Source organism: Vigna unguiculata, chromosome 10 (assembly GCF_037176805.1).
Source record: "Vigna unguiculata cultivar grain cowpea cultivar isolate G323 ecotype 2 chromosome 10, ASM3717680v1, whole genome shotgun sequence".
NCBI lineage: Eukaryota > Viridiplantae > Streptophyta > Magnoliopsida > Fabales > Fabaceae > Vigna > Vigna unguiculata.
Genome location: NC_140801.1, coordinates 53,149,550 through 53,176,710, shown reverse-complemented (window position 1 = coordinate 53,176,710; position 27,161 = coordinate 53,149,550). Strand labels below are relative to the sequence as shown.

Genomic DNA, 27,161 nt, shown 5'->3' with positions numbered 1-27,161 from the left:
ATTAATATGTAGCATCTTTCTTCATCATTATAGATTTAATAAGAATCTATAAAACTAAATAAATCAAAAATGAAAATTGATGTCCAATTCATTAATTACAACTGCCATTTGTCCTGTTTTTTTTTTATGAGACACGTTCCACATCATATTTAAGCAAAAAAATTGTCAAATAGACATTTTTTATATGCTTTAAATATTACCCAAAAGTTTGACATTTCCATATGATTTAAATATTTTTGTCAAGTTTAAAGCATATCATTAAAATTAAAACATGATATGCAAGTTAACTTAGTTGGTTAAAGCATATCAAACCAAACATGCACTATAGTTGGTTAAAACAATCATCTTCTATCCTATCAGGCACATACATCAAATTAGTAATTAGGCCAATGTCTATACATGCGAGATATAAACTGCCACTATACAAACCAACCCTAGAAAAGCAATCCTTACATCAACGTTCTTCATTCAAATTTTGAAACTATGAATCTTTCATGTTTTTCATTGAAACAATAAAGTATGAATAAAATCATTTCTTGTTACAAAAGGTTATTTTAACCAAAAAGATGAAATTTAAATAGAATTAACCTTTATACTATAAACATGTAATGAAAATCCTGACAATAACACGAATTAAAATCTACTCTGTAATATGCCCCTTCATGAAAAACGTATACCTGAAAATTTCCATTTTCCCATGTACAACTGAAAAATATAAAGTCATTCTGACTGGATCCAATCCTTGGCACAAATAAGGGCCTCAAGAGTGAGGGAGCTTAAAGAACTACGGTAGCTATCCATTTTTCTAATCTGGGTGTCAAAAACAGAATCTGCAGACAGAGTGGAAACTGGTAAAGACAAAATATCAGATGCGATTCTAGACAATGTCGGATATTTCAATCCATTTACTCTCCACCAGCTCAGAATATCAAAATCCTCTACTATGGTTAGCAGAGGCTCTTCCAGATACTCTTCCAATTCTGATTTAAATTGAGGGTTACCAGTAAAATCAGATATATAAAATTCATAATCAGAAAGACCATCACCATCAACAAGAAGTGAGCAGTCAATAGAATCTTCTTGACATATTTCTTTTATCATAATGTCATCCCCATCATCATCATTTGTTGCTGTAAGAAACATCTGGGTGCTATATTCAATGAATAGATCACGAAGACCATCCTCAACAGTCTTTATCCAGGTCTCAGCATTCTCACCGAATGTCTTAGCAAAGGTAAATTCCACAAGTTTCATTTTATGCCTTGGGTCCATAGCTACAGCAATTGCTAAGATGATGCAGCTTTCTCTCCAATATTGGTCAAAGTTCTTGTGCAAAGGAAAAATCAAACTTCTTATGAAAGGATCCTGGATGAAGACTGCTTGTGTCAGCTCCACCTGAATTTTTGACACTTCAGAAAAAAATAAGTTTGAAGTTGGGTATGGTTGCTGTGTCAGAATTTTGGCTGCATCATACAAATACTTCAAATATGAGCAGAGAGTTTCAACCTGATTCCAGTCATCCATTGTCAGAGTCATTCTGTAATCAGAATCAGTGGTATCAAGGCAGATGAAGATTTCCTTTAACTCACAGGCAGCTACAAGCATATGATAAGTTGTGTCCCATTTACAAGGGTCATCAATTGAAAGATTCACCATACTAGGTACTTGTAAATGTTGCTTCAAGTCAATAAACTTCTCTTTATGGGATTCGGAAGACTTCACATGCTTTACACTATCACGAACCTTGCTAATAGTTTCTCTTACTGCCCATAGTGCATCAGCTGCAAGGCGACTAAGCACACGAGCATAGCAATTCTGGTTTAACAACTGACCATTGAGAATGGCAGGGTTCTTAACAGAGAGCAGGCCTCTCAGATTTTCTATCACATTCTCACTGGAAAAGGATTTATCAAGCGCAAGAGTAAACAGCCGTCCCTCCAAATGCCAATCGGATAAACAGGTCACTAAAGTTTGATTTAAAGAGTCTTCAGAACCAGGAAAGGGTACTGTAACGACATTGAGAATAGGACGATGTAAGTTCCAATCACTATCAATGAAGTGTCCTCGAACAAAAACATAGCCCATTGCCTGGTTCGAAGTCCACAATTCCAATGTCAGGTTGACTTGTCCAGGAATCACATTAATAACATTCAATAGATTTTGCTTTTTCCTGAGGTAAATAGCGATACAATCCCTTTCAACAGAATTCAGACATGATGGATTGAACTGGGGTTGGAGAATCCGCACAAAATCAATGAAACCCTGTTGCTTCACAATATGAAGAGGATAATCATGCAAAATTATCATTTTGGCGACATCATGGTTGCAACGCTCCTGATCAAATGAGATACCATTACCAGTAAACCTAGAATTCTCTCTTGGCCGTTTCTTGGGAGGATTGGCAGTATACAGAGAACCACCTGTTTTGGGATATGAGCTTTGTTGGTTTTTCTCCCGAAGTACTTGACAGATTCCCAAAGAAATGTGTCGTTTCAGATGGCTTGTACCAGCTAGTTTTGAATCAGTTATGTAAGAAAATGATTTTTTGCATTGGTTACAGTAAGCCCTGGTACATCCAGCTCCAACAGCTTCTACAGTGAAGTATTCCCACACCATAGACTTTTTTCTCATCCGCTTATTCGGTTGCATTCCTGAATAAGGTATCACATCATTATTATCGGGGGTAACTTGAGCATCAAGCTCCATCATAGCAAAAGTAACCCTGGAAAACCAAAAAATTAGAGCGCCAAAGGGCATCAATGAGTGGCTCACCGAAACTAAAAGTTGTATTATTTCTTATACAAAACATAAAAAACTAAAAAAGAAAAACAATTTATAAGGCCCTGAAGTTCAGCTGCTAAGGGCAAAGTCTCATAAATGATATCTAAATAAAAAGGAAATTATATTGGAAAACAAAGAAACCAGAACTCTTAATTTTGCTGACAATCTTGAGTTTTGGAGGAAGGTTGAACATCATCTCAAAATGAAACCCACCATGTGAAAAATTCACTAATACTGTCAAAGTTAAGACAGTCATTACCGGAAAGATATCAAGACTTCAATGTCATCTATATAGTATTTCCTCTAAAGGCAACTCATCACATTCTTTTTTGTTTGCATTCAGTCTCTACATTATAAATGATAAAGGTTTTAAGCACAATGTCTATAACCCTAAACTATTTAGCACAGAAGCTAGCAAATAACTAAAGGATTAACACACATAAAAATAGTTATCAATCTAGGGATGAGGCGCATAGTGGCCAACTGTGAAAATGCTATAGCAGGGTAGAAGGAAGTGGGATGGCCGCTATTTTAAACTTATAATTGTAACTAAATAATTTATAAAATACTAAAAAAAAGATAATTAAAGAAATTCATGATAAATAATAGAGCCACAATTTACTCGTACAATCACCATCAATTCAGGTACAAGTAAAAAGAACATAGCAACAATGTCATACAAATTAGATAAACATTAGCAGAATATAAACTAGGAAGTCTAAGGAATAAAATAGAAAAGAACAGAAGTAGGAAAAAAAATGCCCTATGCAGTGAGAAGGACAACGTCACAACTAAGGTAACTTTTTTGTGAAATGATCAAGGTCGAAAGGTTTCAAATCCTATTAACCAGAAAAGGCACTCAAAACAGAGAGAGTAATAACAATTTTACCCCCCAAAAAAATACAACATGCTACAAGACAAAAGAAAGGTTGTATCACGGTAGTGCTGCTATGGCACACATAAAACCACTATTTTGGCTACCATTGCAACCACAATTGAAAACCAATTCACTATTTGAACCATATAGCAATCGAAAATCACTACCCTAATCTGCTATAGCAAGCTATTTGTGAGACTTATGTACAACCTCTTTAGTTATTTCTAGTTTAAAATTATTGCATGGTGTACTATTCATCATTTATATGACATATGTGAACATGTAGTGGGCCAAGTTCATTCCTCGCCATTGTGAAAAATCGTCGAACCAACAACAGTTATAATATTGCGGGCGGGATTAGTCTCTGGCAAAGTGGACGTAGAAAACCCGTGGCAGAACAAAAGAATATAATATATTTGAATTTTGTTTTGTCTCCAAATCTAACATTCACTTCTTTGATTTGAAATTCATAACTCTAAAGTTGCATGGCAGTTAATGATTTAGTGTACATCCGTGCTATAACTATCTACGTTAGCTTCAACATGTATCTTGATGAAAGTAACTTTCCCTTGCAAGATATACATACTTAAAACCAGTGTTAAATTGAGAATCGCAGAAAATGGCGGATAGCCGATAATCTGCTATATCATAAGCAGATAATGCCGCTGGTAAAGAAGGGAAATCACATAGCAGTTGAAATTTGTAAAAGATATCAACTATATATGCATAAAAAAATTAAGTTTCCCGTAAATAAAAGTAAAATGCATAAAGCTTTTCATAATACTAACTGACAAAGTTCAACTGGTCGGAGATTTGTCAGTGATGACAAGAGGGTGAAAAAGGAGGTGAACAAACACTGATGGAGTAGTGGGGCTCGATCTTAGGTGAAACCCTGAACAGAGGTTTTTGTATTGGAGAAGATTAGTAGGTTTAAGTGAGTAGGGGGAGTGGAACAAAGGGACTGAGTAGGAAAAAACATGTGTAGTCCCATATCCATCTCAAAACCACATCGCAACGCATGAAAGTGAACGCAAATCCTAGGAATTGTTCCATGCAACAGCACTATAGTCACTACTTAAACAACACAGCTTAAATCAAAACCTACAAATAACTTGTGCTCATTTATCCCAGTAATCTCAACAGTCACACTAAAATTAAAGGTAGCATTCACATTTTCTTTCTCGGTAACATCCATAAACAATCTAATGAGGAAGATTGACAAACAGAACACCCTATCCGCCCGCATCATCAACAGAGCAAACAAAACAAAATTTAATCAAAAAATAAAACAAAATTTAATCAAAATATAAAACAAAAACCCCGATACTCAGGAGAAAGAAAAAGAAAAAAAAATCATGAAGTGTACACAAGGCTCAACACAACATTTCACTTGAACACAATACCCGACTCACTCATTTAACATCACAATGAAAATGCGCGACGAAGACAACAACGACTGAGCACAAGGAATAGGTCCTGATTAAAACAAAAATATTAATCCAAATAATATAAATACCGATGTTTCCTCGTGTGTTTTCCGTTCTTTCGTTTAGGGATCGAACAAAAACAATACACAACAGTGAGTAAAACCAAAACAGAGAGACTCTAATCCGTTACAGAGTAGCATTACATTCAATTCAAATAGTGAATAGATAGAGAGAAAACCTTGAGAAAAGGGGAAGCTGAACGAGTTCGTGCCACTGTCACGGCGGCGGAAGAGTGAAACGGCTTTGTGAAGTGAATGGAGAAAAAAACGAATGAGAGAGGAGTGCTTATATATACACACACGTGTGAGTATGTGCGTATATATAGATGAATATATAGAGAGAGAGAGAACGAACAATTATGGTTGGAAAGCGGAGAGAATGTGTACGCGCGGCCGAAAGAAGGAAAGGAGGCAATGAGGGGTTCAAACTATGCAACTTTTGAACTGCTTCCCGATTTGCACTTCTAAACCCTTCAATAGGGTTCATCATATATATATATATATATATATATATATATATATATATATATATATATATATATATATATATATATATATATATATATATATATATATATATATATATATATATATATATATAAAATATCAAATAATATTATATAGATACACAGTAACTCGTCTTAAAAAAATAAGAAGGAAAAAAAAATGGAGATTATGATGGTGGGAATTCTAATGTTTTTTGTTTGTGAAAATACTTCATTGCCATTTCAAATTTTGGCTTTAGATAATAAAAAATGTACGGAAAAAATAACATTTATTAGAATGAGAGAGAAAATAAAATTATTTATATAAAAGAATTATGAAATAAATATTCTACCGGATAAAATAACAAATAAAAATATTATATGTGTATCTTATAAATAATTTGATATATTATTAAATAAAAGTGTATATATAAAAATATATATATATATATAATTAAAATTATGATAAGATAGAATACTAAAAATTTGAAAATATTTTTTATATATCGAACTCATTAAATCAGAGATAATAAAAGTCATTTCAAATAAAAAAAATATTTTCAAATTGAATAAAAATTAAAAAAAATTAAGGATTAAATAGAATACAAATAAATAATTTGTATATACTATTAAGTAAATAAAGAGTTTATATTATTAAACACTTGAAATTGATAAAATCAAACATTTTTCACGTAAGAAAAAAAAACTTATAAGATAAATATAAATGATGTAACGTTTTCACGTGAAAAAAAAAACTACAAAAGATAAATATAAATAATGTAACGTGACACCTAAAAATTATTTGATTAATTTAAATTAATAATACTTAAGATATCTACATAAGTGTAATCAAAATTTTAGTAAGAGGAAAAGTAAGTTAAAAATGTTAGTAAAGTTTGTATATATAAAACAAGTTAAAGAATTAAAAAAAAGAAAAAAAAGAAAAAAAGTTAGAAACTAAATTATATATATATATATATATATATATATATATATATATTATAAAGTTATTCGAATTATCTAATAATTATTATGTTTAGTTTAGTAATTTAAATGGGAATGATTATTTGCCCACTAATGAGAATGGAGTGAGTCAATATAAGCATTGTAATACCTCTCTTTTACCCTCTTCCAAAACAGAAGCTCACTCTTCTTCCTCATTCCTTCCACTCTCCTCTGCAACTCCAAACTCTCTTCCACTCCCTCTCTCTGTGCTGCCATCTCACCATTTCCTTTTTCCTACTCAGATTCCAGAAGAACCAACCAGCAGGAACCTCCGCAACTCTCTCCCTCAAACCTCCATCCCCCAAGGTAGGCTTCTTTTAAAATTGGGTTTGGTTCCAGCTAGAATCCTCTAATTACTCGCCGATTTTTGAATCTAATCACGAAATTCTTTCTTCTCCATGTCGTTGTGATGAATTCCTCTAGGTTAAGCTAAAACTCTGCTGTCTTGTAAATCTGCTTGAGTCCACCAGTTAAAGTCTTGGCAAAAGGTAAGGGAAGCTAACTTTGTAACTCATTTTGGTGTGAATTGCGTTTGGGAGTGCTTTGATTGCATGATTGCTTGTTTAATTGAAGTTTGAGACTGCTAAAGTATGAAATTGAGTGGGGATGGCCTTTGGGCGAGTTTGCATGTGCAGAACATGGAGGATTTTCTGGTAGTTTCGCCTAGGCGAGTTGGTCTCGCCTGAGCGAAAATACCAGAAACTCACCTCTGTCAATTTGCGAAGTCTCGCCTAGGTGAGCTGGAGTCGCTTGAGCGAGATAACCTCTCGCCTGGCGAGCCAGCTTCGCCTGAGCGAGAATTCGTCCAGAGCTTCTTTTTGCCACTGTAAGGGTTCTCGCCCAGGCGAGGGAAGCCCGCCTAAGCGAGATAACCTCTCTAGCTTAGGCGAGACCCTCTAGCCTAAGCGAGATCCCCTGCTGAAGATTGTTTTCTTCCACTGTTTTGCTTCCTTGATGTTTGATTGTTTGCTTTAAGATGATGAGGGTTGATAATTGTATGAGATCTTTATGCATAGTAAATTGTATGCACACCTTGGGTGTGAATGTGATGTGAATGGAGTATGTTATAGTTAAGATTTCAAGGGAAATCCTATAGTATGTGGTTTAGTGAATGTAAGGGCATGAGGACTCAGATTGGTGATATCCTGACGCTTCCAGTAACCATTAAGACTCAAGTAGAGTGTGATGGATTACGTCGGGAGAAGTAGCAGGAGGTCCTGGTCTATGATTCCGATCCATCATAGAGGTGATGGGATTTACCTTGAGAGTGGTTGGGTGAATACCCCTTGTGCCTAAGACTCTGCAGAGTTTAGGAACCACTTCAAGTGCAAGTCACCAAGAGCTCCAATGCCACTTACATAATCCGGATATCGAGTCTAGAATGAGGTGTGATGTTATGGCCATGATTAATTGGATTGATTTTAATTGATTGTGTAACAAAAGTATATTACCTGTGGTAGTATAAAAATATCAATTGCATGATTTACTCTGTGTCCAGTTAGCTTACCCTTTTAGTTTCTTTTGTGTTCTGTGTGTCTTCTATTCTCTTTTGCAATGACCGTCTTTAATGAACGGCGCGAACAGATAAAAGTGCAGGTGAAGGTACACCTTTCTCGGACCGACGTTGAGTGAATTCCTAGACGTTTCCCAGCTGTATGTAGCTACTTGTTCCCTAGTAAATGTTTAGGATGTTTTGCAACCTTCAGTGATATGGGCTGTACATATTAATCAGTGTATGCACTTCTTTTGGATGACTGTACTAGTTATATTGGCCTATGTTATCATCTGCTTCTGAACTTTTAAAATTTGAATGTTTTGTTTAATAGTTTAAAACTATAAAATGGGATCTTACAAGCATTATCCATCACAAACATATATGAGCTAAATAAATATTCATAAGAACGACTCTATTTTTCATCCTACGAAAGACATAACAATCATGTTTTAAGGTCAATTGCATTTTTTTTTCTACTATTACTTAGTAATTAAACTAATATTATTTTTTACTATGTTTTGCACGAAAGGCCAAGAATCTATCACTTCAATGGAATTGAAAAAAAAAAAAAAAACAGAAAAGGAACGTAACATAGTGATTAGTTAGTAAAACATTAGTTTTAATGTGGGAAAACAAATTCCTAGTTATGAAATTGTTTCTTGGAAAAAAATAAAAAGTTCGTGGAAGGGGCTATTTTATTATCGAAGAATGTAGCATCATGTGGTAATTAATGAGACGTGTTAGCGTGGACTACTAATTGCATTTTAAATACTAATAATAATAATCCTTTCAAAACCAGTTTAACTTATTAGGGTTTAATTTAAAGTAATTTAGGTTCATTTTGAGTGCAAAATTTAATAAATTGATTTTATTTATTTTTTCAATCCAATAAAACTTCATCATAAGCAAAATGACTTGAAGGTGACGATGAGTCATTAATATCTTTGATTCAAATATACTATAATTCTTTTTTTTAACGATATAGATTTTAAACGCAATTAAATAGAAGGATTGTTTCCATCTTGTGCCAATTATCAATTGGTAATGGATAATAATTAATTTTTTTATGCAATATCTTTGATTCAAATATACTATAATTCTATTAAAATTGTTCAATATTTTAGCAAGTGTACCAGTATCCTGGTTTTAGATTAAAGGAACACTGAGACTTTACCAATCATTTTCAATAAATCTTAATCCAACCAGAATTAGAAAAATACAACCCAAACCAAATTTATTTATTGCTCTCTCCACCAAATTCACACAAAACCTAATTCAAAAACAATTTCTTACATCATGAACACAAAATATTTAATCACTATATACATTCATCGCACTTTTATTAAAGTAGTCCTAATGTAAACAAGGCGCTATTGGATTTGTGTTTATACAATTTTTTAAATATGCGTAATATTATATACGTTTGTGTGTATATAATTTTTTAAATATGCGTGATATTATATTAGTAGGTGATAATATTATAATATTATTAAATTGATATATAAACTAAAATTATATTTATTAAAAATAAAATAAAATATATCAAAACAGATAAATAAAGAAGAAGAGAAGAAACTGAGATAACCGATTTTATAAAAAGTTTGCAAATATAATGATCGATTTTTAAAAATTTAATAAATATTATATTTAAAAGGTAAAATTAGTATTTTGATATGTAAATACATAAAGGAGAATTCTCTTTATATATTGTTAAATTGTTAAATATAAATTTGAGTTCTAAATACCAGGAGACTGCATTTATGATTTTAAATTATAATTTAACAGATGATCAGAACTAGCAATTTTTTTTGTTCGAATTGGTTTGATTGGGTCAACCTTCATCCATGACCAAGCCTATCACAACATTAGAACAAAATGTAGTTTTTATGCAGATATTATGTGTGATATGGTTAACCAACACTAAAGCAACATTGGAAGAGACCAGATGAAAAGGAAAGAAATATATAAAACCAGAAGAACATCCATCGAAGCAATCGAAAATGCAAATCCAAAATCAACTGTCAGAATTAACTTCACCTTTTTCAATAAATTAAGTGGAGCAATATGTAACTTATTTATCATGTTACAACTACAAGAAAACTTCCAACTCACAATAAAATTGCTTTGCGTTCCTAAAGACTAAAAAATATACAGACAAGGGGGTTTAGTTCTACAGAAGGAGTGTTAAAGAAAATTTGAAATGAACTATTCCACCCATCGAGATTGCTGCAGATTGATTAACAGAACAATTCATCCGAATTCAATGTGAACTGCATAATTTGATGAATCCAGCTCTTGTGAAGTATGTATTAGAGAGGTTTTGGTAGTGATCAGAAACAATCCTCAGCTCCTATGCCACAACAATCTACTTATCACCACCGCCAAACATTCCCATCATATCTTTAGCAGATCCCATCTGCTTCATCAAGCTTTGTAACCCACCCATGCCTCCGATTTGTTTTAGCATCTGAGGAGGGAGGACTTTGCTCATGTGCTGAGCATTCATATTTCGGGATAAAGCGCTCATTTCACCCTTCTTGGGTATTTTAAGCCCTTTCATTTTGCTCCATATCTTTGCAAGCCGTTTGTACTCTTCCATCATTTCCATTACTTCCCTGACTGGACGACCAGAACCTCGAGCTATTCGCATCATGCGGGACTCATTCATGAGCTTTGGGTTTGAGCTATCCAACTCTGTAAACATATTGTAACCATTAAAGGTTAGCTTATGAAGGTACATTATTTCAAAACAATTAATTTAGTATACAAAAATTTGATACTCTAAAAGAGGCAAACAAATGCCCAGCACATGCCTTCATTTGTCATTGAGTCCATCATTGTCATGTAACGCTTAATTTTTGCCTGGCTTTCCTTCTCACGGCCTTTTGGCATTAATTCGGCACTGAATCCTGGTAGCATAGAAAAGACCTGCATAAATCAACCAAGCAAACGTCAATAAAGCAAATGTGCAGCATCTCATTACACGGTAACCAAGAAGCTGTTACTAGTATCTGTTTAGAGCATCAAATATAAAAATTGTGGGTATAATAAATTCAATCAAACATAAAAAGGATGTAACCTGGCCAATGGGACCCATTTTAAGTATGTTCTGAAACTGCTCATACATAATCCTCAAGGTGAAGTTTCCCTCTGACAGCTTTTGTAGCAGTTCAGGCTGTTGATCCATAGGAACAACTTCATGTATTTTGTCCATGAACCCGGACCAGTCTCCCATGCCTGGATCAAAAGTCATTGAACAAGACTAAAAATTAATTTAAGCAAACTGACACAATAATATACTTAAAAGGGTGTAGGATAACCCAATACTCATGTAGAGAAAAAAGGGAGGAAGCACACACCTAATAGTCGACTGACAAATGGTTTAACATCAAAAACTTCAAATTCATCCATGTGTTCTCCAGTTCCAATAAATATGACAGGACTCTTTGTTGCTGCTACACTGAACATACAAGATTATTAGATTTCAATTCAAACCACAACAAACATACAAAAGCAACAGACACCCTATTTACATAAGTTGGTATTAAATTTAAATCGTATAAATACAATATAATTATCTTGGCAATACTTACGCACTAAGAGCACCACCACCCTTTGCGTGGCCATCCATTTTAGTCACAATGACGGCTCCAACTGCAACACTCTGTTTAAATGCTTGAGCCTGATCAAAAGCAGCCTGACCAATACTGCTATCCATGACGAATATAACAAGATCTGGTTTCTGAACAATGCAACGAAAAATATTAGATGTTGTTGACTATTGAAAACAGAAATTAACAGAGTATCCACAGGAAATACCGTTGCTTCTGAAACTTGACGCATTTCTTCAAAAAGTGCAGCTTCTTGTTTATGCCTCCCACTAGTGTCAACGATTATAAGGTCACAGTTTTCGCTCTTGAATCTTTCAACTCCTTCCACAGCAATTTTCACAGGATCTGACTCCATATAGCTGAAGAAAAATGGGCCATTGCAACCAAAATATTACTTGAGCATGAACACCACAGAAATAAAATGAAATGCAATTAACAACATAGAAGCAAGCATTTGTAATGAATGACAAATGAGAAAAATAAAACGAAAACAAAAGAAATTGTAAGATGAATCCAAATAGATCATTGTGAGAAAGAAAAAAAAAAAGGAATTCTTTTAATTATTGGTTTCATGCATTTTTTATGTTGGTAAATTTGCATAGTAAGCCTGAGACACATTGTAAATTTTTATTAAGTCTTCTTTAGAAGAAATAAGATAAAAAAATGAAAAAGAGTACGCCCATTTGTGAGCAAGGGAATCTTAGCAACAAAATCTGAACATGTGATTGAAGAGCCAAGAGTGTAAAATCCATAACATATGAAAAAACAAATTGAGAATAAACAAATCTAAGCCCCAGTTTCCGAAATAGTCAGCGATAATCATCCCCAATCTTACTTTGTTACTCACTTAATACCTACTTGCAGACGAATAATATCCCAAAATAAGATTTAACGCCATCCAAGGCATGATCTATATAGAAACATAACTGCCAATGTAACTCATCAACATATAAAAATACAAGTACACAACCTTAACTTTACTATCAACATTCAGCAGGTATAAGTGCAGCATGGCTAACAACAGAACAATGTGTCAACTACAGCTAAATCCAATCATCTCTGCATCTCACGAATCAAATTGAATAACAACTACCAACACGTACCTTCCATAGAAAGGGATCTTAGCCTTAGTGGCGTTTTGCTTCAACTGATCAAAAGCACCAGCTCTGAACGTATCCGCGCATACCAGTGCGGGCTTCCATCCTTTCTTCTGATGATAGTACGCGTATTTCGTACACGTCGTCGTTTTACCAGATCCTGTATCACGCAAACATCCACGATCATTCCAATTGTGCAAAACGCAAAGCATAACGCTATTCGAAGGAAAGAAACAAACCTTGCAAACCGACGAACATGACGACGCTGGGTTTCCCCTTTTTGGGAGTGAACGAGGGTTTCCCGGGATCGAGGATTTTGCAGAGCTCATTGAACACGGCCTGCTGGATGATCCGGCGCTTGTTGTGGCCAGCGGCGAGGTCGTCGAGGTTGACGATGCTCTTGATGTTAGCCTGCATTTCACGGACCAGCTTGAATTGCACATCGGATTGGAGAAGTGCGCGCGTGATGTCGTTGAGGCAATCGTTGAGGACTTTCTCGTCGATGATGGTCGCATTGCTCATCTGCTGAAGAGCACGCGAAATGCTCCCACCTAACTCCGCGAGAACCATCTTCGCCCACCGTCAGATTCTTCCTCCGATCACCAATTGGGTTTTGTTGAATTAGGGTTTGCACCACGTTCGCCGCCGCCGGTGAAACGAAAAAAGGTGAATCCAAATATCCACTGTGTATGCACGCCGTTTCTCGTATACACGCACACCCTAGCTATAGTTGGATTTTGATTTTTCTAAAGTTCACTAGAATTTGGAAATAAAAATCTCTTCTTTATTGTAATTTATAAATTGTAAATTAAAAAAATAGGTTAAACTACTAATTTATCTTTTTATTATTTTTTTTTAAAAAAACGACTTTGTAAAGTTTAAAAAAATATAGGTTTTCATCGAATTAATCTTAATCAGATCGTTAATTATGTAAAACAACTCATCGAATCTTTTTTTTTCTCCATATCTAATGTTTTCAAAACAGTTAATAATTTAGTTTTTTCAAGGCCGGTATTTTTTAAAAATAAAATTTCAATTAATTAATAGCTTTACGTTTAGTTGTCCATTTAAAATTTTTAAATAGTTTAGAAAATAGGAGTAATTTAATCTTTCGAAATTTAGAATAGGCAAATCTCCTTTTTATGGTTTTTTGTAGTCTTGTTTAGTTTATGATGATACATTTCATATCTTACTTTTGCAACTGTTATTGTTAATAGTTCATCTCTTTCGTTATTTAATAATAAATCGTTTATTGTGTACTGAAACATATTATAAAATACAAAATAAAGAAAGAAAAAGTAATATGTAGCTACGATTAAAAATTAATATTACAAATTTAAAAGTTGTAACCGCAATACAAATTTTCTAAACAAAAAAGATTTGATGTTTACAAAAATTTAAAATTAAATATTGCGGTATTTTATTTTTAACTGTATTGCTGCAGTTATAAAATAAACAAAGATAAAAAAAAAAAATCTTGAAAAATGTACATGTCATAGAAGTTTTATAGATAGTTATAAGTAATATATAATATTTCTAATCAATATAAATTTATATTAATATAATGTATTAATTTTATTGAATTGCAGAGGAAAATTGTGAATTCAATCACGCCTTCAATTAAATGAAGATAAAAAATTTAAGGTAAATAATTGATATCAAAATCTTTTTTAATGACATTTAGGTGTATCTATAATGCTTATAAAATATATAATCATAATAATAAAGCAAAATTATAAGTGAAAGATTTTAGTAAGTATATTATTTTTACTATTATCATTATTAATTAAAATATTAATACAAAATATGTATATGATTTAAGATTATCTATTAAGTTTTCAACGAAGACAATTAAGATATATTTATGCTTTTGTAATGATTTTTTAAAATTGGACTTAAACTCACAATCCAGAGTGATCACATGTAGCTGTTTCTAAAATAAAAGAAAAAATACAAATTATTTTTCATTATTTTGAGTGGTTCTAATTTATTCGAGTAAAACTAAATTAATTTAATAAAGATATTTTAAATTATAAATATTAATAAATATTTTAAAATGTGTGTTTAACATATATTGAGTGATAAGTTTACATTATTATTATTGTAAAACATTATCTTTAACAAACACATATACTTTATGTATTAAATTTATTCCAAAATCAACATATTACTTTATATTTAGTCGTTATAAATAAAGATATTTAAAAATAACTTATATTGTTACAAAAAAATTTATCGTAATTTTATTGTTGTTTGTTATTTTAATTATTATTATCTATAACAATATATAAAGAGATTCTTTTTTATATCTATATTTCATAATATCAATTATACCCTTTAGAATATAATTATTTATTAAATTTTTTAAATTTAATGTTATTTTTACCTATTTTCTATAAAACTGTTTATCTTTTTTTATTTATCAACAATTAATTTTTCTATTCATTTCACTTTATTTTTAATAAATATAAATCTATTTTATATATTAACTTAATAACATTATATTATTATCATCTACTTACATACTATAATTTATATTTAAAAAATTGCATACACAACTGTGTATACGTTAATTATTATTAATTTAAATAAATGTCATATAAATTTTATTTTTCTATAAAAATTTGTTCTTATTTTTGTTGTGTTTATTCACTCTTATTTTTATTTCATAATTTTGACTAACCGTTGTTAGGTCGTTAACTTTGTTTAAAAGTGCATATCACGTATTAGTTCATTTTTTAATATATTTTTTAATTTTTTAATTAAAAAAAATCTATTTGTCAAATTATAATTATGTTCAATTCAGTTTTATATTTTTTATTTCATTCAATTCAGTTTTTATATATTTTATTATTTTAGTTTTAATTTTCATTAAAATTAGTAATTTTATTATTTTCAAATTAACACTAAATTTAATATTTTATATAAATATTATTCTAATTTTTAAAAAATAGACTATTAAGAAAATAAAAAAAATTGAGACTGTTCAAAAAATGAATTATTTTAAAATTGTTGATAAAAAAGTATTAAGCCTTAATTTGAATATTACGTATACATCCCATTGAAAAGTATTGACCCATTAACCCCTTATTGTCCGCATCAAAGACCTTCTTTGCTTTACCACCGCAGGGGTTGCGGCGGAAGATTGCCGGCGGTCGTGGGTGTAGACTCAGACCACCATTTTGGACCGGTTCTCTTCGACGGAGGGATAAAAAGGCAAACGGGGAGAAAAATAATTTAAATAGTTTGATTCTTTTAATCTAGATTATTTTAATTTTTATCTTAAGGTTAATTTTTTTTTATTTTCCTTATTTTTATTTTGTTGTTTTCTTTTGACATTTACACTTCACTTTTTCCCCCTTTCTAAACCTAATTTCTTTGTCTCCTTCTCGCATTCCGCCGTAGCTCGCCGGTCGCCGGTTTCCGTGAGTTCCTCTTTCTCTGTTAATCAATTTCTCTATTTCATTTGCCTTTGTCTCAGCAAACTTCTCACTCAACTCACTCACTCTCGCGAAATTAAGTTCGCAACTGAACAATTGAGAGAGTAAGCATCTGTGTCTTTCATGCCCTAATTGTTGTGTCGTATCATACAATGATGGTGCAGATCGTGAAATTGAGAAGTTTAAAAGGTTTTAATTATGGCAACGGCGACATACCCTCCACCGCCACCTTTTTACAGGCTTTACAAAGATTACTTGCAAGATCCTAAGTCTGCTCCCGAGCCTCCGCCGCCTATTGAAGGGACTTACGTTTGTTTTGGAGGCAATTACACGGTAATCATTTTTTTCCTATGCCTTTTTTTGGGATGTAATGTTCAAATGAGCTTCTGCTGTTGCAATTGCAGTGTCGTTGGTATAATAAGCACTTTCTTGGTGAAATTTTAACTATACATCGAGGCTTTAAAAATGTTTTCAGATTATTTGAAAGCTTTTGCGAATGCTTGTTTTCACTGGCATCGATTTTCGGCTTGTGAAAAGAAATCTGAAACAGCTTATGTGGGAGTCAGTTGGTTTGTTTATTGAATTCTTAGAGATTGGTGAAATAGCTTAATTTTCGTAGTTTTTTCACACACACATAGGATTGTAATTGGACCATACTGATATGATATGTAATAATAAGTTGTTTCATGGTAGTAAGTTTTTCTTCTTCAATTATCTTCAATGATTTAAGGACAACTATTTTAGGTGGGCACTTGAAATGGGGTTTCTTCTTGTGGGTCTGATTTGCAATTTTCACAAAGTCTTTGCTTATCTATTTGTACTTTTATGTAGGATCTCTATGTCATGATAACGTATTAAAATTATAGTTCTTTGTTTATTTTCTCGTAGACTAGTGATGTTCTACCAAGCTTGGAAGAACAAGGGGTGCGCCAGCTCTATTCTAAGGGGCCTAATGTTGGTAGGCCATTTTTAGCCCTATTCATGCACAACGTGATATGATAATGTTTTGTAATGACCACAAGTTGCTAGTTTTGGTTTTCTATTATCATGCTTTTCTATCCCAATATTATCCAGTTGGAAGCTATCGTTCCAAAAAGAATAGTAAATGATATGACTTCTCTTTCTTGCTCCGGAAGAGCTGGTAGTATCATCATGAACTTTGCTTTAACATTTGAATGCTTTTGTGAATCTTTGCTTCTTAATGTTGATAACTCACGTTTAGGTTGTTTGTGTACACTTTGTTGCCATAGGTACTATGTTGCAAAATGCTCCCTATCATTTTCATCATCTTTTAGAAATTTCAATTTCTATATGAGAAAGATGAATCACTAAGGCACAAACCTAGAATAGATACTATGTCAATTTCAACTTTACATGCACTGGCTTTTTAATTAAATTGGGTATCTTTTCCCATACTCAATTACTTAACAGGCTGGTGTATTCTTGAGCAACTGGTGAAATTGTTCATTGTAACTTCCATAAAGTGAGTAATTTCAAAAGGGTCAAGTGTTCACAATATATTTTCTCTTTCATTATAAGCTGCTTTAACATAACAATTACAAGATTTTTTTCTATCCTTTAGTAAAAGATTCCGATCTTCTATAGATTTCAAGAAGGAGCTGAGGTCACTCAATGGAGAGTTGCAACTACATGTCTTGGAGCTTGCTGATATTCTTATTGAGAGACCTTCACAGTATGCAAGGAGAGTCGAAGAAATATCTACTGTATTCAAAAACTTACATCACCTTTTAAATTCATTGCGTCCTCATCAGGTATATTTTCTTCTATACACTAAGTATAAGGAAATATACACTTACCTTGCTGTTCTGTTTCCGTTGTCTGGGATTTTAATTATATCTTTTATTTACTTTATAGGCTAGAGCAACTCTGATTCACATTTTGGAACTTCAGATACAACGCCGTAAACAAGCAGTGGAGGACATAAAGAGGTATAAATATATATGTATATGTGTGTGTATAAGAAAGTGTACCTGGACTTAATGGATTGGATCAACTTTTAGTTTGGATAGCTAATAAATCGTCAGCCATATCTTTTAGATTAATGGATATAGATATTATTACATAACGAAAACAATCCTTTGAAGGAGGGAACAGATCCTTTTTTTTTTTGGTAACACTGCAACAACCAGTTTTTAAATGTTTAGCTTTTGTTTGAGGGTGATTTATAGTTTTGAAAAATAGTTTAAAAAATTCCCATCATATTAAAATTAATTTATAGGTATGGTAATAATGTTGACAACAACAACAACAACAACAACAACAATGTTCGAAGTGGTGGTAGTAGCTTTCAAGGCTACTCAACATGGGACTTCTAACAAAAACTTTACAAATAACCGCTAACTTGTGATAGAGTAATCCCTCCTAAGTTCATATACCCATGCCTGCTTACCTTAATAACTACATTATACCTCACCACTAAAATTACACTTACAAACTGCATACTTAGAATGTTTCTTGAACCCATGGAAGACCATGAGAAAGTTTAAATTCTTAATAATGTGATTGAAACTGAAAATGGAGACATATCACATTTTTCTTTTTTTACAACCCTCTTCTAAAATTTTCGAACTTAGAAAAGACAATTCTCAATGTATCTTGGTTAAGTTCAATGAGCTGTAGATAAACAAAAGGGTGTAATGCTTGTGAAACTTGATTGATCTGAAATGTATGATTTTATAGGCAGTGAACAAAGGTTGATAGGTGGGAAATGATTAAATGGGGGAGTGAACTATAATTTCTTAACATTAATAAGGTATGGCTTCTGTTGTTATTTGTGTCTAGGAGATGGTGTAGCAGATCTCACTACCTTCCTTTTCCCTGCTTATCTAGTTTTGCTTTGGTGAAAATTGAGCAGATACTTTTCTTTTATATAATACTAATGCATGATTGGGACAAAATTTTATCATATCTTGTCAGAGTAAAACACTATGTTGAATGGTGATTCGCAATTTATTGGAACAAATGTTGTCGAATCTAAATCTTATAGGGACGAAAATGATGTTTGATTTTTTGTCATTGGCTTTTTTTCTAAGGAAATCTCTATTTGCAGGAGGAGAGAAGAAGCACGACGGCTCCTTAACGAGTCCTTGGCAACACTTGATGGTCACTAGAGCGTTCTCAATCTTGTATCCACAGCAAGAATCAACTGATGAAATTAATTTTAGAATAGATTTTAGCAAATGATGAAAAGATTAAAACAAGAAATTTGATGAAAGCTGTTTTGCAGCTTGTGTAGAGATATTAGAATTAGAAGAATTGTGTGAGTGTTGCTACTATCCTTATAAATATTCAGTGTATGGAAGTCTGAACTGTCAATGTACGATAGTAGTGGGACGAATTTGCCTCTATTGAATATTATTTAAATAATATTATAGTACCATCTTTATGAGAACAGCACATTATCAGATTTCAGGATGAAGATGCTGCAATATTTAGATCCTTGATTGTCTTGGTTTTTGCATTTTCTTGTCCCATGCTATTGTGCATAGTATTTGAGGTGCTACCTTTCTGTTACTCATTCAAGGAATTCAATGAAACTAAGACTAGTAAAGGAGGGACTCTAAGAAGAGTATAAGAATTGTCAAGGAATGATCACTAGGAGATGGATGACTAAAATCTTTGATGAAAAGAACAAGCCTACGTGTTTTCTTTCTTTGCATACAAATCCTGTCTTGCAAAGTAAATTAAACAAATTTTTATTTTAGAAATCTTAGGAATTAAAATATTTTATTGTTTTTAAATAAGAATAATAGTATTGGAATGTTTGTTTTCAGGAAGTTAAATTTTGATTCTAGTTTTTTTAAATAGATATCATGTCTATTGCAAACTCATTTATTGAAGAAAAAAAATATAAACTAGTTTTCTTCTTCTCACCTTTCACCGAGAGTCTTATAGAAAGGTTTTATTATTTTTATTTTTAATTTTATCTCGACATTCAAGTGACAATTTTTTATTCTTCAAATGGTAGTCGCCATCATCTAATTCTTTCTATAATTTTTCTTTTGTTCTTGGGAATGCTGATAGTTATGGAATCTACATGAGTATATATCCATTTTTGTTCATGAAGTTTGATCTATAAGTTCTTTTTATTCTTTTATTTCTTTTCTGATTCTAATTTATATCTACAGTACACATATTATTACTGTGCTCATATTTTTTATGTTTTGTTTTTGTTTTGTTTGTTCAATAATGGATTTCATTCCCACTTTTCTATTTGTGCTTCTTTAGATTTTTATGATCTAATTGATTGAATCCTGTTATTAAGACCATTTTAAGAAAATCTATAAAGAGAGATTATGATTTGATTTTGATTATCAGTCTTAGTTTGATAGATTCCAAAGTTCAATTATTATTATTTTTTTTAGCAACAAGAAACATTTAAAATAATAGAAGTGGCATAAGAGGTGCCAAACTGATATGGAAGGCGATCAATTAGGTCCAAATATGAAACAAGAGAATGTCCGTCCCACACCAAACAGAAAATAAGATATACTAAAATTGTATTTCTACAATCTAATAAAATTAATAAAGCATTAAATTTGTGAAAAAAGAAAGAAAGAAAATAAAATTGGTTATGAAAACACAATGATATATTGCTAATGAAACAAGCTGAAAGTGTATTAATTAAAAATATTAAGTGAATTAAACACTAATCTCTTTACCAGTCGATAAATAAATGTTTAAACTAATGAAAATTAAGATTCGCTACGCAATCTTCTGAAATTTAATTTATTACGGAAAATAAATAATACCATAAATAAATTCTTGAAAATTGAAATATTATAATTAGTATAAGAATCAATACTCCATTGTATTCCACTTATTTGAAATAATTTTATTCGTTAATTATATATAACATTCTTTTAGCATAGATTTTTCTCTTTTAAATCGCATAACTGATGTGAAAATTTAAGAAATTAAAACCGAAAATAATTTTTTTTTAAATATTTGACGCATGAAACTGCTAAAAAAAATCTCAAATACACCAATAATAATTATATACAATTTAACAGTCGATCGATAAGAATAAGTGATGCAGTTTCGACGCAGTGAATAAATTAAAATTCTGATTGTAGCATGTATAATTAAACTTATTTTGAAAAAGAAATTTATAGCTTCTTCCAAACGGATGATACTAATAAGATTGACTGAAAACATTGATATAGTGTTGGATTCTATACTGTGTTGATAGGATACTATAAAAGCAGAAAGCATGCAGAAGCTATAAAAAGGGAAATTACAGCAGCATTAACCTTTTCACGAAAGAAAAAAAATAAGATGAACATAATTAGTCAAGCTGAAGCAGCTATTTGCTACCTCTATTATTATGTTTTACACATTCACCCCATTAGAAGACATCAGGTGGGAAGTGCCCAGTAAAGGGGTTGCTCTGTTGAGCCTGCTTCAAATGCATTGCCAAAGCATAGTTATTCACCTGTCACCAAATCAATGGACACACAAATCATCAGTATGCTCAGAACCAATTATTGATAGCGTAACAATTTATTTAAGACTAGATTTTCCATCCACTACTACCCATTAATCTGGTTTGTCTGAATTTAATAATGGACCAATTTGAATCTGTAAACTGATTTCTTATAGTAAGATGCAATATTTATGTATTTGCCCTCTCCCTTTTACAAGCCCAAGTTGCACTCGCTTGTAAACCTATATGTAAATAGCAGATTGCTATATTGACTCCTAACCTCAAATGAAAAGAAGATGATAACAAGTACAAGGTCGTGTCAAAAACAATAGAGTCTAAAAAAAGACCAAATCACGAAAGATGATACTGATTAAATCCTTAGCCTAATGAACAGATGTGACAACGAACAATTAAGATGGAAAGTTGATTCAAACCTCGAGAGTTCTAATCTGCTCCTGGTATTGAGACACCAATTGCTTTAAATGCTGCAACTCTTGGTTCTTAACCTCGTAATCAGCAGATCGTTCATGCTGGATTTTAAAAGCATTTTTGAAAGAATTTTTCTCTTTAATCAATGCTTCGATTTGCTCTTTCAGCATCAAATTTTCCTGAAAATGAGAACATTATACAACTACGATACAAGCTGAACCAGGAAGAAACACTATATATTTATTCCTAAATCACCAGGTCATAATATATAAGAATATCAGAGTGCAATCTAAGCATTATAATTCTAGCTCAGAGTTCATTATTAAAAAAATTACAGTCTTTCTATATGAAAACAAACTACAGAGTATTGTAGAAAATCAGCCACGATATATTTTGCATGTTTATTCAAAGAAGATCCACACACCAAATTGTCTAAGCACAGTAAGTTTCCCTCTCTAATCTTCTCATACAGGCAAACAAAAAACCAAGCATTTTCCTACTAGGTTTGGCTACACGAACCAAATAATGTCATATTGCTCTATCATCATCAACAATTTTATAGACAGACTGACCATTAAAATCCTTCTTGATGGTTTTGCCTATAACTTTTCTTGACCTCCCTCTACCTCTATTAACAAGACTAACCTATATTTGATCTAATATCCTTCCTGGAGCTTCTTCATATCTTCTCCACATACACCAGAACCCCATTGGGGCAAAATTCTACTATTTTTTCTACTACTGGTACATACGAACTTCCTTTAATTTTGCCAAGTATGTCCATAAATCTAACACAGCACTCTCACCTTTGATAGGCTTGAGGTTCTTTTCTTGTTGACTTGTTGCCACCCAACACTTAGTTCCCCAATATTTTTATTTTCTTGTTTAACCTCGTGTACAAGCTAGTGAAACTAAAACATCATACACAGAATCATTACACAAAAACAACAAAGTAAAAATATTACAATGAAAGAATTAAGATGAACCATCCTCAGCTTAAGTCAACAATAGAGTTTCTCCACAAACAAACCAATCTCAAAGAACTCAACATCACCCAACTGCCACTTCAGTTCAGCATTCCCTGGGCCACAGCATACATCATACCATTGATCTGTTCCTCTAAACAGACATTCACTCAGTGACATGCAAAACATCAGAGTTTGGTCGTTAACATGAATCTTGAATGGTTTTAGAATGAGTACCTTTAGAAGTGCATCAGTTGCCTCAGCCCTTGCTCTTTCACTGATTGATTTCTCTAGAACTTCTAGCATTCTACCAGCACGGGCTCTAGCATCATCAACACTAGTAGCAACCATCATTTCCCTAACAAAAAAGTCAATCCATTCTGCTCCATCTGCAGGAAGGTGGTTGTTCAAAGTAGGCTGGTCCTCAGGAACAGAAGCATTTCCATTGTCTTCCAATTTACCTGCAGAGTGTCTCGAAAAAGGTCAATTTCTCAATTAGTTTTGTTACAAAAACTTTTTGGTAATTTATTCAACTCATATCATTATCTTTCCACCTATGAAGCCCGGACACGCCTCATTAATGGTGTGTCCCGTGTCTGACACGTATCGGACACCGATACTCGTACGATACGTATCAGTCAAGTGTCCAATTTGAAAGACATCTTTTGGTCTTTAACATGATTTTGACATGACTCCAACATAATGTTAATAACCAAGAATTCAATGATTTTCTAAAAAAATCTATAAACTTGTAAATTTATCACATGAGTTTCTATTATGATTATAAAAATAAGAAAAAAATATTATATGATCACTACTTTTCACTTTTTGGATATTAGATTGATAAATTAGATTCATTTTTTGTGTTAGTTGACAATTTGTTAGTTAAAAGTTTGAAACTAATATGTATATGCATATCGTGTTCCGTGTCCTATGTTTTTCAATTTAGCCATATATCTGTGCCAGTATCTGGGCTTCATAGCTTTCCACAGCCCCTGTCCGGGTTAGCATAGACGAGCAGTTCACCAGTACAATACCAGAAAGCAATTAATTAACAGATTAAAATCCTATCATATATAGAACATATAAAAACAGAATTTTCTCATAAAAGTTTAGTCTACAAAGCATTCAATCGCAAACATCAACCAACCATACCTGCATCCAAATTAACAACATCCGATCCTTCGGAATTTCCATTTCCATCTGCATTTCCCAAGCAAAGCTCGTTCAACCTCTTGATTGCAGCATCTATATCATTTCCACATTCTTGAAGTGCCCTCTCAAGAACCTGAAAGGTAAAATAACAACCAATAAGGTATGTGAGTAAGAGAATCATCTATATCAATCATACAACTTTCAAAAAACACCAACTGAACACATCGTAGATTCGATTCCATCCGATCGATTCGACCGGCCGCCAAAAGTCAAATCCCAGATTGCCAACCTATCTTCGGAGACTGACCATTTACTATGACCACTCCCCCTGTCACATTAACAGTTGAGAGGCACTAAGACCTCAAATAGTCAGTTGGAGTTGGGCCTTGAGGCCCAATTATGACATTTTATAGCCCAACTACGATCCTTCTAGCCCCAATTACGACATTCTAGGCCCAACTATGACACTTCTAGCCCCAATTACTACATTCTAGGCCCAACCATAATACTTCTAACCCCAATTACGAAATTTCAGGCCTAACTGATATTCTAGACCGCCCATGGCACCTACTTGCTGCACAGTTAGTACCACCTCTTCCTCTCCCTCGCACGTGACAGCATTCATAACATCCCAGAAAAGGGGAAACATGTTAAATGACTAAGGATACTCCCAAAACTCAAGAGAGAAAAATGAGGGGCGTTTCCATAAAGAGAAGCAAAGTAGGTCAAATGAGGGAAGTGTGGACAATTTTTTTTTCCGATAAGCTCAGAACAGCCAATCGGATATTGATTGACATGTTCGTTAAATACGTATGCTCAATCCAAGATAGTAGGCCTATTGAGTTCATACATACTGAACTTCAGGACTACCTGCCGTTTCATTATCAAGTACAAACACAAATGAAAGACGGAAACTCCCTCTCTCGATTCAAGCCAAAATTACATTCACTAATTATTTTGCAGCACAAAAGAAAAAAGCGAAAGGACAACCAAACACGGTAACTGATAACAACAATATGCCCAAGAAGATAAACTACAATTCTAACCTTGCAACTAAACTATAAACAAACTACCAAGTTTAAAAGATTAGTAAAACAGTAAAGTGTAACCGTAAGTGGATTCAATGTCACGTAAGAGTAAAACTGAGAAAGAAATTAATAGATACCAGGTCGTCCATGTGGGGAAAGAGCGGGCGAAGCTGGTCGATGAGAGAGAGAGGAGGGAAGCGAATCGGCGAAGAGGAACAACGGAGCCTCTTGGAGAGCGGCGGTGACGGAGGAAGCTCTTCGAAGAAAGATCTCTTGCTTCCGCACACAGCAGCAGACATCGTTCTTCAACGCTGACACCACCAATTTCAAACAATCCTTTCACGATCGCCTCCAATTCAATCCCAACGAATTGGGGTTAGGGTTTCGGAAGAACGAGAGTTATCGGAATCGAAGGGGTTTTCGTGAGGGTTAGGTTCTGCGCTGTTCCTGAGGGAAGAAAAGTGTGGAAACTTGAGAATTATTTATAGGGCTATGCTACAAAGGAAAACGGAACTCTCCACGTGCTTGCCAGCGCGTCGGGTACCAGCGTTTCCTTTGTCGGAAATTCTCCCTGGAAAAACCAAAACCTTCAAAATTATATATATATATATATATATATATATATATATATATATATATATATATATATTTGCTCATTATTTGTATGCAATCTAAATGTTTTCTAACTTAAAAAAATTTAAGATAATACTATTTCATTAATATATATGATTTAAATTTATATGTATGTTATTTAGGATTGTATTTTTAATCACCACCCTCTTAAAATCAAACTAAAATGTAAAATGGGCTTATATTTGTAAGATTGTTTTGGACTAGTTATTTATATTAATTTTTAATTATTATCACAGATCTTGTTAGGAGCATCAGTGTTATTTTTAAATTTTTACTATCTACCTAACAGTTCGTATTGTTGTTATTTTATGAATATTAAAGGTTTACCTTACTGGCTTCGATTTCCTTTTCTGAAAAAAAAAATGAACGTTGTAACTTCTTTAAAAGTATTTTGATGTTTTTCTAATATTCTATGCACATATAAAAGTTAAAAATAATTTCATATCTTCAAAAGATAAAATATTGAATTTTTTCACTCAAATAAAATTCTAGCTTCTAGGACTCTATATAAATCTTTTAAATATCTTGTTATAATTACTAATACTCTGAACTCCTTAACTAAATCCATGTATTTATTAGAAATAGGCGCATCTTAGGGGTAAAATAGGGAATAAAGCCACCCAAAATTTTAAGTTTTTCTATACAATATAAAATTAAATAAATTAAAAGTAATTAAATTAAAAAAATTATTTTTTTATTATCTTTTAAATTTTTCACATATTATATTTACATATTATTCTCACATTTGTTTCGGTTACTCAACAAAAATCATAACTTATAAACAAATTTATGTTCTCAATTCTTATATGCTATGTATCATTGTTGAAGATAAGTAAAAAAAGACAATTCTTTCTTATTTTATTTCTTACTTAATAATATAATATTAGTTTTGATTTTTTTTATAGTTTTTTATTAATATAATAGGGAGGATTATATATTATAGTTTATTAATAACCTTTTTTAATTATGGTTTCGTTATCGTAAATTTTTCTTTCAATAATGATGTGTCAAAAATTAAATAATAAATTCACTTTTTTTAAAATAATAAAAGATAAGTTATTTCTGAAAAATAAAACAAAATAAATTATACTTTATCGTATATTTTAAAACGTGATAAAAACCAATAAAATTTCTTAACATGAAAACTTAAAAAGAAAAAAAATAAAAAAGCGAAAAAGTTAAATGAACATCTCTTTATTTTTCTAAGCTATTTGACATCTAATAAAAA

General features: G+C 32.2%; 3 protein-coding genes and 1 pseudogene across 8 annotated transcripts; 1 reads left to right on the top strand and 3 right to left on the bottom strand.

Moving 5' to 3' along the window:
• Positions 1-567: 567 nt before the first annotated feature.
• Positions 568-5,628, bottom strand: LOC114166194 (zinc finger BED domain-containing protein DAYSLEEPER pseudogene; annotated as a pseudogene). 2 transcript variants are annotated; one of them, XR_014985146.1, is made up of 2 exons: positions 5,324-5,628; positions 568-2,722 (listed from the first exon to the last, which is right to left on the bottom strand). The product of XR_014985146.1 is annotated as a zinc finger BED domain-containing protein DAYSLEEPER pseudogene, transcript variant X1 (transcript). The 2 variants fall into 2 exon arrangements; XR_014985147.1 differs by having other exon boundaries at positions 568-2,651.
• A 4,520-nt stretch (positions 5,629-10,148) lies between these two features.
• On the bottom strand, positions 10,149-13,583 carry LOC114167269 (signal recognition particle subunit SRP54 2). The gene is made up of 8 exons (XM_028052306.2): positions 13,077-13,583; positions 12,844-12,997; positions 11,949-12,099; positions 11,723-11,871; positions 11,489-11,589; positions 11,209-11,366; positions 10,943-11,057; positions 10,149-10,823 (listed from the first exon to the last, which is right to left on the bottom strand). The coding sequence occupies exons 1-8, from the start codon at positions 13,405-13,407 to the stop codon at positions 10,495-10,497; spliced, it is 1,488 nt and encodes a 495-aa protein (XP_027908107.1). The 5' UTR covers positions 13,408-13,583; the 3' UTR covers positions 10,149-10,494.
• A 2,326-nt stretch (positions 13,584-15,909) lies between these two features.
• Positions 15,910-19,712, top strand: LOC114166090 (mediator of RNA polymerase II transcription subunit 7a-like). Of its 4 annotated transcripts, none has more exons than XM_085667724.1 (8): positions 15,910-16,124; positions 16,243-16,262; positions 16,442-16,610; positions 17,166-17,235; positions 17,709-17,760; positions 17,860-18,049; positions 18,153-18,226; positions 19,348-19,712. In XM_085667724.1, the coding sequence occupies exons 3-8, from the start codon at positions 16,476-16,478 to the stop codon at positions 19,406-19,408; spliced, it is 582 nt and encodes a 193-aa protein (XP_085523850.1). In that variant the 5' UTR covers positions 15,910-16,124; positions 16,243-16,262; positions 16,442-16,475; the 3' UTR covers positions 19,409-19,712. The 4 variants fall into 4 exon arrangements, with proteins under 4 accessions (XP_085523850.1, XP_085523849.1, XP_027906550.1 ...); XM_085667725.1 differs by having other exon boundaries at positions 15,924-16,053; XM_085667723.1 differs by having other exon boundaries at positions 15,911-16,262.
• Positions 19,713-21,413: 1,701 nt separating this feature from the next.
• LOC114167121 (uncharacterized) lies at positions 21,414-25,845 on the bottom strand. The gene is made up of 5 exons (XM_028052083.2): positions 25,438-25,845; positions 24,273-24,405; positions 23,355-23,578; positions 22,158-22,331; positions 21,414-21,732 (listed from the first exon to the last, which is right to left on the bottom strand). The coding sequence occupies exons 1-5, from the start codon at positions 25,597-25,599 to the stop codon at positions 21,646-21,648; spliced, it is 780 nt and encodes a 259-aa protein (XP_027907884.1). The 5' UTR covers positions 25,600-25,845; the 3' UTR covers positions 21,414-21,645.
• Positions 25,846-27,161: the final 1,316 nt, after the last annotated feature.